A 13,384-nucleotide genomic window follows, 5' to 3' on the forward strand; every position below is an offset into this window, starting at 1 on the left:
CTATTTCCTTTTTTTAAATTTATTTATTTTTTAATTGAAGGATAATTGCTTTATAGAATTTTGTTGTTTTCTGTCAAACCTCAACATGAATCAGCCATAGGTATATACAAGTCCCCTCCCTCTTGAACCTTCCTCCCATCTCCCTTCCCATCCCACCCCTCTAGGTTGATACAGAGCCCCTGTTTCAGTTCCCTGAGACATAAGCAAATACCCATTGGCTGTCTATTTTACATATGGCAATATAAGTTTCCATGTTACTCTCTCCATACATCTCACTTCTGAATTACGGTTCTTCAGGGTATTTGCCCAGTAGCGGAATTGCTGGGTTGTATGGTAGTTCTGTTTTTAAGGAACCTGCAGACTGTTTGCCACAGTAACTGTATCAGTTTACATTCCCACCAACAGTGCAAGAGGATTTCCTTTTCTCCACACCCTCCCAGCATTTATTGTTTGAAAATTTTTGATGATGGCCATTCTCACTGGTGTGAGGTGATAACCTCATTGTAGTTTCAATTTACATTTCTCTTATAATTATGATGCTGAGCATCTTTTCTTGTGCTCTTGACCATCTGTATGTCTTCTTTGGAGAAATGTCCGTTTAGGTCTTCCACCCATTTTTCAATTGGGCTGTTTTTTGGGGTTGTTTTTTTTTTTTTTTTTTTAGATTTTGAGTTCCAGGAGCTGTTTATATATTTTAGAGATTAATCCTCTTTCCTTTGCTTTGCAAATATTTTGTCCCTTTCTATCTTTTTGCCTTGTTTATGGTCTCCTTTGCCATACAAAAGCTTTTCAGCTTCATTAGGTCCCATGTGTTTATTTTTGTTTCTATTTTCATTACTCTAGGAGATGGGTCAAAAAAGATCTTGCTGTCAGAGTTATTATTTCAAAGAAGTAACTTTGGAATAGAAATTAAAGGTAATAAAATGCTGTGAAGGATGGCAAACACCACCACAGCATGTAGAGCACTGTTAATTTGAAGAGAGGACTGGAAAAAAAAATTGAAGATTGTGCTGTGAAAATAAAAAGCAGCATTAGAGAAAAATATACAGTCGTGATTATAGATGTTTGTGCCCTGAAACAAACCTTCCCTTCCCTATTTTATGTATTCTTTATATCTGATTTACATTCAAAGGGACTTTATTCCTGTGCAGCTTGCCTGTATGTGTGTATTTGTGTACATCTGTGTATTTTATAAAGTTTTTGTAATCTTTAAATAACAAAATGTAACAATTCAGAAGAGTGGGACTAAAAGACATACAGATTGTTTTAAGAGTTACAGACAAAAAAAAAAAAGAGTTATAGACATTACCAGAGTTTATTTCCAAAGAGATATATTTAATTATTTTTTTTTTTTTGCCTTTTCAACTGAGAGAAACACCCTGTATTGGGGGCTGTAAGGAAATTATTATGAAAAAGTCATTTTAGCCACACTATATGACAGTATAGTTGCATAAAGTTTAGAATCTGAAAGCTGGGAAGAATCGCATGTTGATATCTTGGACAGGTACCTAATTTTTTACTCATGTCTTCTGACTTCTGTGTCAGTGTTCTTTAAAACTCTGACCATATTAATTACTGGATATGTAAATCCATTAAAGAATAGCACTGAGACTGTATAAAACTGTTTGATGGATCTAGCACTGTTTGACTGCAATTCTAATTTGTGATTTTTTTTCCCTTTTCGTAGATCCTGTTTGGATTCCTATTGTTGCTGCTTTACTTCTCTTTCTTGTATTTGCTCTGGTAGTTGTATGTTGTATCATTAAGAAGTTTTATCCAATTAAGCGAGAAGGCACCAAGTTACCCAAATCCTTGGTAATATATTTAGATATTTTTTTCTTTATTTATTTATAGTTGGCTCTTGAACAACATGGATTTGTACTGCACAGGGCCACTTCAGTATTTTTTTAGTGAATATATTGGAAATTTTTTTGGAGATTTGTGACAGTTTGAAAAAAAACTCACCATATAGCCTAGAAGTATTGAAAAAATTAAGTGAAGTTAGGTATGTCGTAAATGTATAAAATGCGTATAAATATAATACACAGGGTACATATAGGTCAATCAACTGTTTATGTTATTGGTAGTTCTGGCTAACAGCAGACTCTTAGTAGTTAAGTTTTTAGAGAGTCAAAAGTCATACGTAGATTTTTTGACTGCAAGAGAGGCCCAGTGTGCCTAACCCTTGTATTGTTCAAGGGTGAACTGGACACTAAATGTTAATTTAAACCTTTTTTATAATTCTTCAAATTTTTTTTTAAAGTAGAATGATACTCAGCTGCATGTCACCTATCATAAATCACTCAATCTGCCACATACCCAAAACCACTTTTTTTTTTATTACTATGCACCGGGTGCCTTTTTATCTGAGGGGCAGAGGCATAGTTAGGCCTAAGTGCTCAGGAGCTTAAAGTCAAGTGGAAAAATGATAAGGACTCAGTGGTTGTCCAGTGCAATCTGAGGTTTGAAGATCGAGGTTTATATACATGCCGGTGAGGACTTGGTCCATCTTTGCAGAGTTGGGTTAGTCATGGCTTCTCCAGGAGCAGTGACAGCTAAACAGTCCTGAGAGGCAGAGGAGTTTGTCCAGGTACCGAGGGACAGTGTGTGCTAAGGCCCACTGTCAATAAGGTGTGGCTTTTGAAAACCTGCGAATACAGAAATGCTTCATGGTAGTTGAAGTGTAGAAGGAAAGATGACCAACAGTGAGTCTAAACTAGAAGGTTGACATTTTAGTGCCTAATATTTTAAAGTATAATGAAAAGAACATTTAAAAGTGTCAGAATGATAACTATTTAAGTCAAATATGACAGGAATCATACCTGTGATATGTAAAGGGCACATGTAAATTTGTTATGGAAACACTGTCTTTAAGTCGAGGGGATAAGAACTGTCAAAAGTTAGCAGACAGTTCATATATGAATTATTAACTACTAGTGCCTGGAGAATCCCAGGGATGGGGCAGCCTAGCGGGCTGCCGCCGTCTATGGGGTCGCACAGAGTCGGACACGACTGAAGCGACTTAGCAGCAGCAGCAGCAGTGGTTAAAAGAAGGAAATGGCAGCCCACTCCAGTGTTCATGCCTGGAGAATCCCAAGGACGGGGGAGCCTGGTGGGCTGCAGTCTATGGGGTCGCACAGAGTTGGACACAACTGAAGCGACTTAGCAGCAGTGGTTAAGCACAAACGAAGCTCGCAGTATGCTATTTTACACCTACTCGAGAAGGAAAAATAAACCTGAATATCCACTAGTACCTTGTAATAAAAGTAGTGTATGCTGGCAAAAAAAGAAATTTTAACCTTGAGGAGTTGATAAGTATGCAATGGGTGTACAAAGTAGCAGCATCCTAAGCATGCCACACTCTAAAAAATTAATCCTTAAAAAGATAGTTTCATAAATAAAAAGATGTATAAAAGTATTAACTTCAGCATGTTCTATAAATGGTAAAAATTCGAACACCTTAACACTTAGTATTAGATAAATGATTTCATCATCAATATAAAATTATTGAGCCTATGAAAATTAGACTATAAAGACAAATGGTGAAACATTACCTAGAATAAGTAACTATACTCCTATTACAAACATAATGTGCATGCTTGTTGAAGGTAACACAAAAAGCAACATATGTTGGTGAGATAGTGACTTTCTAAAAACTTGATTTTAATCTTAATGGTGTTTCCATTAAAAAGAAAGAAAAGGCAATTATCAGACTCTATTCCACTGTTATCCTAAATATGCCAATGAGTGATACATTTAGTTACCCTCTACCCTTTTAAACTTTTTTTTTTTTTGAGAATAAGCACTTAAGTTTAATAATTTATTGTTTAATCACTGATTTCTCTTCCCTTAGCTGTCTGTGGTAAAAAATGCCTCTTCAGAGGCAAAATTTGATTCAAAAATTATATCACCCATCACCTACCAGCCAATTGCCGTAGAAAATGAGCAGCTGTCCCCAGGGACCATTTCAAGCCTGCACACTGAGGACAATCCAGGAAAAGTGGAACACGGAGATCTTTCTAGTGAAATGGAAGTGGTGACCATTGAAGAAAATATTTCTGACTTGGCCCCATGTAGTCCTCTGACCCCAGAGAGAGAGGATTCTATCCACGCAAGCAGCAACCAGTCTGAATCCTGCAGCATCACTTTGAATGCGTATCACTCCAGAAATGGCTCTGATAGTGGCCTGGCGGTGTCAGACAACTGCTCCAGCTCAGAATTTCCCCCAAGTAATAAAACTGAAGTAAAGACTGAAGGACAAGACTTCATAACGCTGAGAAACACCACCACCTCCTTTGGTTATGATAAACCGCATGTGTTAGTGGATCTGCTTGTGGATGAAGGTGGTAAAGAGTCCTTAATTGGTTACAGACTTACAGCAGACTCCAGAGAGTTTTCATGAGATCAACCAAGGTGACAAACTGGGAAGGGTCTGTTTTTCCTGAAGAGCTTTTCGACTTTTATTCCATGAACAGATCCAGGATTTCAGAAATGGCGTCACTTGATAGAAATCAGATGGAGTGTCATGGTTTAGATAAAAGTGTAAAGAGCCTGTCTGGCCATGTCACTTTTGGTCTGAAAACTGCAGTCTCTTTTAAAAAAAAAAAGCCGTTGTCACATGTGAACCTTTGCATCTACGTGTTAATGGTGAACATAACCCTGCTTCCTGTAGGTGTTAACTCCAGGGTCCTTTCTAACCACTTTAAGAGTGTTACTGAACACAGCAAATGTTCAGTAAATACTTGTTGAGGAAATGAATTGTCTATACAGTCATTTCTATTTGGCTTAATAAGGACTGTTTTCCTTTTTGTGCCTCAGCATGATATACTCTTGCCTGGAAAATCCCATGGACAGAGGAGCCTGGTAGGCTGCAATCCATGGGGTCGCTAAGAGTCGGACACAACTGAGCAACTTCACTTTCACCTTTCACTTTCATGCATTGGAGAAGGAAATGGCAACCCACTCCAGTGTTCTTGTCTGGAGAATCCCAGGGACGGGGGAGCCTGGTGGGCTGCCATCTGGGGTCGCACAGAGTCGGACACGATTGAAACGACTTCGCAATGCTGCAAGCAATGTATATAATTTTTTCATATACTTTAAGGAGAAATCCTGAATGCTTTTCAAAACTGCACTTAAAATTGCCTTGAAATCAGTAGTATTAAATAGAATGTGTAAGTGAAAGCATGTATGTATTTTTTATGAGAAATTACCATGAGGGATATTTTTTAATAAAGTAACTTTAAAATTCATTTTTGTTTCCATTCAGTTAACTGGGATGTTTTTTATTCATTCACTTGTTTCTGTCCATTAATATTATAGAATCATTTTCTAATTATTCATATCTTTAAAACCATCCTAAAAATAGCCTAATCTTTAAAAATGGTCTTTTTGTATCTATGTCTTAATATTTAGCAATCAGTGTGCAGAACACACACAAGGAAAACCAAAAGTTTATATTACACAGAAGTTTGGGGAATTACTAAGAGGCTAGGAATTTTAAGACTCAAATTAATTAACTGACCCTCAAGAATGTTAAATGCAAATTAAGTGAGTACATTAACAAGCCATGGAAAAAACGTATTTCTTCTCACCTAAAAGTACAGATTAGATCGTGGAGGGCTCCCTGCCTCACCCAACTCAGGCCTCTGCTCACCTCCACTGGCAACAGCACCTTGCTGAAAAGCTCTCCCCCTGCCCCCCTGCTTCGTCTTTCTTGAGGGCACTGATCCTTGCCTGAGAAAGCAGTCATGTGTCTGCCTCAACATGTAGATGCTAGTATGTCAGCTCTCTGAGAGGAAGAACTTTTCTAATCCCTTGTAATATTTCCAGACTTTAGGACAGTGCCTGGCAAGTGTTACTGAACACAGCAAGTGTTCAGTAAATACTTATTGAGGAAATGAATTGTCTATACAGTCACTTCTATTTGGCTTACGATTATGTCCATGTCAGTTTTACTCCTTTTGCAGCGAAGTGTGTGTGTGTAGAGAGAAGTGTCCTGTTTTTGTGCTTCCAGAAAAATCTGAAAAACCCACAAATTCTTGCAAGCAAGAACTGAAGTAAAATCTGGAATAAAGGTGTGGGAGTAAAGTCAGATGATAAGCTAGACATGTTACAAAAAAACTTCTAATTTTTTTTATAATTTTATTTATTTTTGGCTGTGCTGCATCTTTTCTGCTGTACTCGGGTTTATCTGGTTGAGGCGAGCAGGGGCTACTCTAATGCAGTGCTTCTCATTGCTGTGGCTTCTCTTGTGGAGCTTGGGCTCTAGGCATGCAGGCCTCAGTATTTGTGGCATAGAGGCACAGTAGTTGCAGCACTCGAGCTCTAGAGCTTGGGCTCGATAGTTGTGGTGCATCAGCTTTGTTACTCCATAGCAAGTGGGATCTTCCCAGACCAGGGATCGAACCCATGTACCCTGCATTAGCAGTCGGATTCTTATCCACTGCACCACCAGGGAAGCCTCTTTTATATTTTTTAAGAGTACCAATTTCCATGTTTTGTAACAGGGAATCAAACTCAGTGAACTGATTTTACCTCAACAATTCCACCTGTGTTGTGTCTATAGAACTGTTCTTTTCCATCATTCCCAGTGTCTTGCAGGGTTACATGGAACAAGATATGACTCACTCTCTAGATCTGTAGGGATCCTTTGTTTCACACAGCAGGAATCCCCCTTGACTCCTGCCTGAATGTTTGGAAAACTGCAACAGTTCTCTGGACTCCCCCAGCCTGCAGGAAGGACTGATATTTATCAAGTCTGCTCTAAGCAGATGTCTGGCAAATTTCTTATTGATCCCAAGTGACCTAATGTGGAAAGTATTCTATGTTTCTTCCAAGTAAAGAAACTGGGGCACAGGGAAGTTGCTAAAAGTTGTTAGGTAAACTAGAAATCACAAAGGTATATCTTGGGAACACAGCACAGTAGGCACTCAGAAGCCAATAAAACCTGGAGGACAGCAGGCCTGGGACCAGTGCAGCTGGGAGTGGGGTGGGTTGCAGGTCAGAGGTGAAGGGGTCAGCCAAGTCCTGGAATGTGGAAGCCAGCAGCCCAGTGTGACCCTGGGCAGGAACCTCTGCGGGAGCCTCTTAGGCTGAGGAAAGGACAGGATGGGGGAAGGCAGGTCACCTCTGCAGTATGATGTGGGACCCTGACTTTGGAGAGTTTACGAAGCCTAAAAGTCTAGAGACTCCAGAAATCAAAAATTAGTGCTCTGGGTTTTCTGGGCATTTGGTGGAGGGGGATAAAAAATGGCATCCTCCAGGCCTTTGAGCACCTGACTGGGAACTACACTGGTGAATGAAGCTCAGAGATACTCATGTTGAGAGACTCAAACTCAACTGTCACTTGTCTCCAAAGTCCAGGATTTTTCTGTTGTGGTCTGATATCTCTAGCTTCCTATTATTCAAAACCAAAGGGCTAGGGGGGACCCTAAACCTTCCACTTGTCTTTGAATATGTGTTATTCTTTGACAACTGGCACCTACCCCCAGAAACAGCCTTCGATGAAGCTGGGAATATACTGGCATAAGTTACTTACGGTAGTTACTCACAATGCTATCATAAAATAGTACATGAAGTCATTATTTTAAAATGGGAAAGTTCCTTTGCTTACTCTGAGGTTCGTGAGGATTTTTAAATTTTGTTAAGAAGCTCAGTGTCCTTGTTGGATTGTCTGGCCATGTTTTATCTTTGTTCGTGAATAATAAATTAATACTGATCTGTTTCTCTGCTCTTCAACTCCTCCCAGAAAGCAAAGCAATAATAAAGGGGGTTTCCAAGTTGCAAGTGGTTGCCAAAATCAGCATCTTTTTCTTCCCTGGGAATCACGAAAAAGCAGCAATGAGAATTGAAATCAAAAACTTTTCCCACTTGGAAAGTTTGTTTTTAATTCTCTTTAAAAACGCTTGGATCAGAACAAGTAATCCAAGTTACAGAATTGTTAATAATAGAGGGGAAAAAAATCACATTTCAGAAACAAAGGGAGAGCCTGCGAGATACAGTCCAGAACAAATTCCTAGTGTAAATATTTGTATTGATATCAAATAAAGAACAAAGCAAATGCAATAAACATATGACACAGAATTTTTCTTAAAAAGAATATATAGAAGAAAAGAACTTTAAAAGGTAAAAGAGGAGAAATGAATGAGACATGAAATTTTCAAAAAGCAGAATATATATATCACAAAGTCTGCTTCCTTAAAAAGTGGAAAAGATAAATAACTAGCTTACCTAACTAAAAATAACAAAACAAGGGAGAAAACATCACTACTCAGAATAGGAAATTATAAAAGGGAAGCTGCAGAAACAGGCAAAATTGCATGCACCATAAGGGAATAATTGGCTCAACTCTCTGCAAATACATTTAAAAGCATGAATGAAGTAGAGACTGACTGTTCTAAAGAAATACAATTTGTAGAAACTAAACCTAGGAGACATAGAAAATCTAAACAGACTAATGATTATGCGAGAATTATAATAAAATTGGCAAAGAAATGCTACCCCCAAGTTCCCCGACGTCCCACCCAGGAAAGCACCCAGATGATTTCTCAGGGAAATCTCTCCAACCTTCAAGAAGCAAATAGTTCTCAGGTCACATAGATTAATCTGTCCAGCTTCATGGCCACATAACACGGTGAAGGTCATTGTTTCTTCTGTGTGTCTGACTGAACTACAGTGACCCCAGGCAGAGAATCTCAGCCCTCTCCCACCAGGACTCCAAAACTCAGACCGCAAAAGCAAAGTGTTAATTACTCAGTCGTGTCTGACTCTTTGCAACCCCATGGACTGTAGTCCACCAGGCTTCTCTGTCCACGGATTTTTTCAGGCAAGATTACTGGAGTAGGTTGCCATTCCCTTCTCCAGGGGAACTTCCCCACCCAGGGATCGAATCCAGGTCTCCTGCATTGCAGGCAGATTCTTTATTGTCTGAGCCACCAGGGAAGCCCCCCAAACAGAGAAGCATCTTATTCCTTTAACTTCAATCTTGCAAATTCATGAAAACTGCTATATCACTTCCTTTCACTGATTCACTAGATATATATTCTGTGTTTACTCTATGTCAGGCATCCTTCCCAATGGAAGCAGCAATTAAAACATACAATGTTCCTGACCTCATGGAGTCTGTATTCTAGTGGAGGAGACAGACAGCAAGAATAACATAACACGATGCATTAAATGAAAGTGTGATGGAGAAAAATGAAGCAGATGAAGTGCTGCCATGGTGGGTGGTCACAGAGGGATTCACTGATAAGATAATATCCAAGTTAAAATATGAGGGAGGTGAGTGAGTGAGCCTGGACATCTCAGAAAGAGCATTCAGGCAGAAGGGACAGCTAATAAAAATAAGTCCTAGTGGAGGATGTGCCTGACGTATTTGACAAACAGCAGAAAAGGCCACCAGGGCCGGAGGGCTTGGGGTTAGGAGGAGAGTTATAGCAGATGAATTTAGAATCTAGCAAGGCCAGATTATACAGAGCTTCAGAGGTGACCATCAAAATTTTTATTTTTATTCTGAGAGGCATGGGAAGACATGGGAGGATTCTGAGCAATGGCTCTGATCTGACATTTGAGAGAAACAATCTGCCTGATGCAGAGGACAGAGACAGAGGCAGAGAGAATGGCAAGGAGACAGTCAGCCTCAACCCGGGAAGGAGATGATGGCGGCAGAGACCTACGTGGTTGCAATCACGGGGGTGACCTGGCTATGCCAAAAATCCTTTCAGAGTTGCAACAAGGTACAGGCATATGCTAGTGCTTAAGTATCATGACTGATGACACCCAATAGAGTTTTTGAGGTCCGTGGAAGACCTCAGTCAAGAACAATCGAAGCAAAATCAGTAGCATCTTTTATCCAAACAATATGAGAGAAGAGCAGAAAAAGTTATCTTAATAAAGCCCTAAATCCAATGAATGGAGATTGAGAATAATCTATTAGTGTACAAAGTCCAAAAATAAAATTAAACTTGATCAAATTGGTCATTGTGCTTATTGCCTGTATTTGAACAATGCAGCTCCTTTTTTTCTGAATTTAAGCCCATAAACTATTTTAAAACTCATGCCAGCTATTTCCAGAATGCAGAAGTACTTAAAGGTCATGGTTATTACTCAGCAGAGTTATTGAGGGTCCAGCGGGTAAGAAAGAACAAATAGTTTCCCAGTTAAGGGTATTAGAGGCATGTGGTTCTCTGTAGGCTGAGAAGAGTGGTGTTCGAGATATAATTCATGATTGAAGTTTGAAAGATGTCCTGCTGCTTACCAAGTCATAGAATGAGGGAAAGGGCATGAAGCAGAAACCCAATCCATCCGACCCCCTTGGATAAACCCACTGAAATAGTGCAGAACATCAGTTTTTAAACACCTTTCTGAAGATAATAAGAAACATATAGCCCTTCATTACCAAGACGCACTGAAGACAATGACACGGGCTCCCTGTGGACTGACTCTGCTGGTATGTTCAGTACCACATGCCTAGTCGGGTGCCTGGCACACAGCACATGCTCAGTAAAGATTTGTTTGAGTGAATAAACAAAGGAATAAATAGCTGAATCTTCTTTGACATCATTCAATCCCTTTATGGAATCAACATTACAAGAAAAAAGCAACTTCCGATTTTTATAACCCTCAGACCCTGAGGGCAGGCAGACCTGGCTTCACTGCCCACTGTGTTACTGCATGCTATCAAGCCTGGTCAGCTTCTCTTGCCTCTCAGCAACTGTTTCCTCATCTGCAAAATCAGGATAATAATACCAAACTCCTGGGCTTGTTGTGAGGATTAACTAAAGTAATGTTCAAAAAGGATACAACATACTGCCTCATAGTTATTAGATACTATTATCATCACTAAAATGGCATTAAAATCACTATAAGAAATTTCACAGAGATGACATCTTGTAGATAAACGTAAAATTTTTTTCTTTTGTTACAAATTATTTCAAACATACACAAAAGTACAGAGTATAATGAACTGCCTTGTATCCAGAACCCAGTTTCAATAGTTATCAGTTCATTGCTGGTCACCCCCCTTCCCCAACCGCTTGGATTATTTTGAAGCAAATCCCAGACATTATGTCATGTCATCTGTGATACTTCAATGTGTATTTCTAAAATAATAACTAAAATCCCATATCATTCCTAAAAATAATGAATAAAGATTCCTTAATTTGATGAATTTTTGGTCAGCTGGAAGCCACAGGAGAAAAGAGAATCAGGTCTGTCCAAGGCAGGGCTTTAGGCAAGTTCTCTCCAGATCCAACACGGTAGAGGCATCCATGGTCACTGTCGAGGTGGTCTCTTCCTGCTAAGGGGCTGGTGGCTGGGAGTGGGGGATTTGGGAGGGGAAGGAACAAGTTTGCAGCCAGCATTTCATGCCTGAAGCCGAATAAAGCAGGGGTCTCCCATTGTCTGTAAGTTTCTTACTTCCCAAAGCAGATCTCATTTGATTTGAAATAATTCTATACAAATTCCTCTGCTTTCCAATTGGTGGTATTTTAATTGTATCTTTTCATTAACTTGAGGCATGGTTGGCAGTGTTGGCTTTTATGCAGACTGTGATCTGAGACAATCAGACAGCTCATCTAAGGGTGACAAGATGAGCTCCGTTTCTGAAATTTAACAAAGCACAGACATTCACACATATTTGAGCAAATTTGGTTCTTAGTATATTCTCTGCTCTCTTCCAATCTTCTCCCCCGATCCCATTTTCCCCTTATTTGTTCCTACAAAAAGTCATTACAGTGGAAAACCCAATTTCCTTCTCTGCTTCTCTACTTATTAAACCTTGAATTCATTTCTTTTTTTTTCTTAACTGGAAGTTGGAGCAATTTGGTTGCTCTAAAACATGAGTTATTGGCATTAAAGATATTGAACATCAATGGTTCAAACCTAAATCACTATTCCCCACTTGAAACCAAGGTGAATAAAAAGTCTAGCGTTCAGTGGTGAATTATGAGCAAGGAAATGAAGGATGATGCTGAAAACGCTAAGGGACAAAGATCCCTCAGAAAGTATTCATACAAAGGGTACCTGAGATAGGCTGCTGTTTCTTCTTTGAAAGCCTAAGTCAACTTAGAAGCAGTGGAAACTTCACCTGGAGGAGGTAAGGAGTTTGGATTCAGAAGTCTGACCCTGCCAGAAAGTGCTAGAAAACCCAGCATTGTCTCCACAAAGCCCCCCATCCTGCTTAGGAACTGTGCCTACTTCCCCCATTAAAACTCATCTTCAGGTAAGTAGGGACAATGTCTATGTTATTTGCTGCTTCATCCTTGATGCTGAGAACAATGCCTATCTCATGGTAGGGCAGAAACTATGTTATTGAGTCAAGTATTTACTTACTTATTACTTAAATAATTATTAATTAATGGATACTGCTCAGCAGCCATCACTATTGCCGACTAAAGGGGTTATTCCACCAAGAGCTTGAAAGTTCAACTACCCCAAAGGAAAAAGAAACCAGCATGTATTTCTTCTTTTACCCCAAAAGCCTCTTTAAAAGAAAATCTTTGAGTTTCTTGTGCTTTAATGTATAATCTTAGTGTTGCTAAAAACATGTAATAAAAAAAAAAGTTTGGTAAGAAAACTGATGTAGTGAATCATGGGCAAAGAACAGATGACCTAGTTTGATTAGATTTCCAAGAAGATATGATGAAGATTTAACGTAGTTCAAAATGATTGTCCTTGGTCTTCCTCCTTTTAAGGATTTACTTGGTTTGTTGGGCTCAAAATCTTTATCAGCTAGATTGCTGGAAATGGAGAGTGCAGATGGAAAAGGAAGAGGCAAGAGCTGCATGGGGCCCAGGGCGCTATGGACTGGGACGGCCGCAGAGGGTGGGAGAGAGCCCTGCAGAGAGGCCAGGCAGGTGGAGGGGATGAGGTCTACACCGAGGAGGTTACTCGAGGAGCTCCCATGAAGGGAGGAAAAGGAAAAATTAGCCAGAGACCCCACCTGCTTGAACCACTGCCAGGGACCCTGATTACTGCAACCGCCAAGCCCGTTACTCAGAGTCACTGGCAGCCCCTCTGCCCCCTCTGCCAGATGCCATTTAGGCCTCCTCTGCTCACCTGCCAGAACCTGGCATAATTCCTCACCCTGCCTGCCCCCCGGCCCACCAACCCTCAGTGTTCTGCCTTTTCTCAGCTAGCAAAGCTCCCAAGAAAAACAAGCTTCCACATTAAAGTGACTTAACTGACAATATTTTTGAAATGATTCTTAATACTTAGTCCTCTCAAGTGATAATACACGAACAGGATGAAATTGTATTTACTTGAAGAAGCATGGTTAAAACCAAAAGAGGATCTTCGAGCGAGAGGATTCTGGTTTCCTCTCTTGTCCAGCGCTGTCGTCTCATTAAGGTGAACTCTGGCCACCCGACCAGTCACACTCGCAACC

General features: G+C 39.9%; 1 protein-coding gene across 1 annotated transcript in view; it reads left to right on the plus strand.

Moving 5' to 3' along the window:
- IFNGR1 (interferon gamma receptor 1) overlaps positions 1–5,249 on the plus strand; it is a 24,528-nt gene extending 19,279 nt beyond the window's left edge. The window contains exons 6-7 of the mRNA XM_010844229.1: positions 1,688–1,815; positions 3,854–5,249. Of these exons, the coding sequence (XP_010842531.1) occupies positions 1,688–1,815; positions 3,854–4,402 (677 nt within the window). The 3' untranslated portion in view covers positions 4,403–5,249. The remainder of the gene's footprint in view (positions 1–1,687; positions 1,816–3,853) is intronic.
- The last annotated feature ends 8,135 nt before the right edge of the window (positions 5,250–13,384 follow it).

Source organism: Bison bison, unplaced genomic scaffold (genome assembly GCF_000754665.1).
Source record: "Bison bison bison isolate TAMUID 2011002044 unplaced genomic scaffold, Bison_UMD1.0 scf7180017864198, whole genome shotgun sequence".
Taxonomy (NCBI): Eukaryota; Metazoa; Chordata; class Mammalia; order Artiodactyla; family Bovidae; genus Bison; species Bison bison.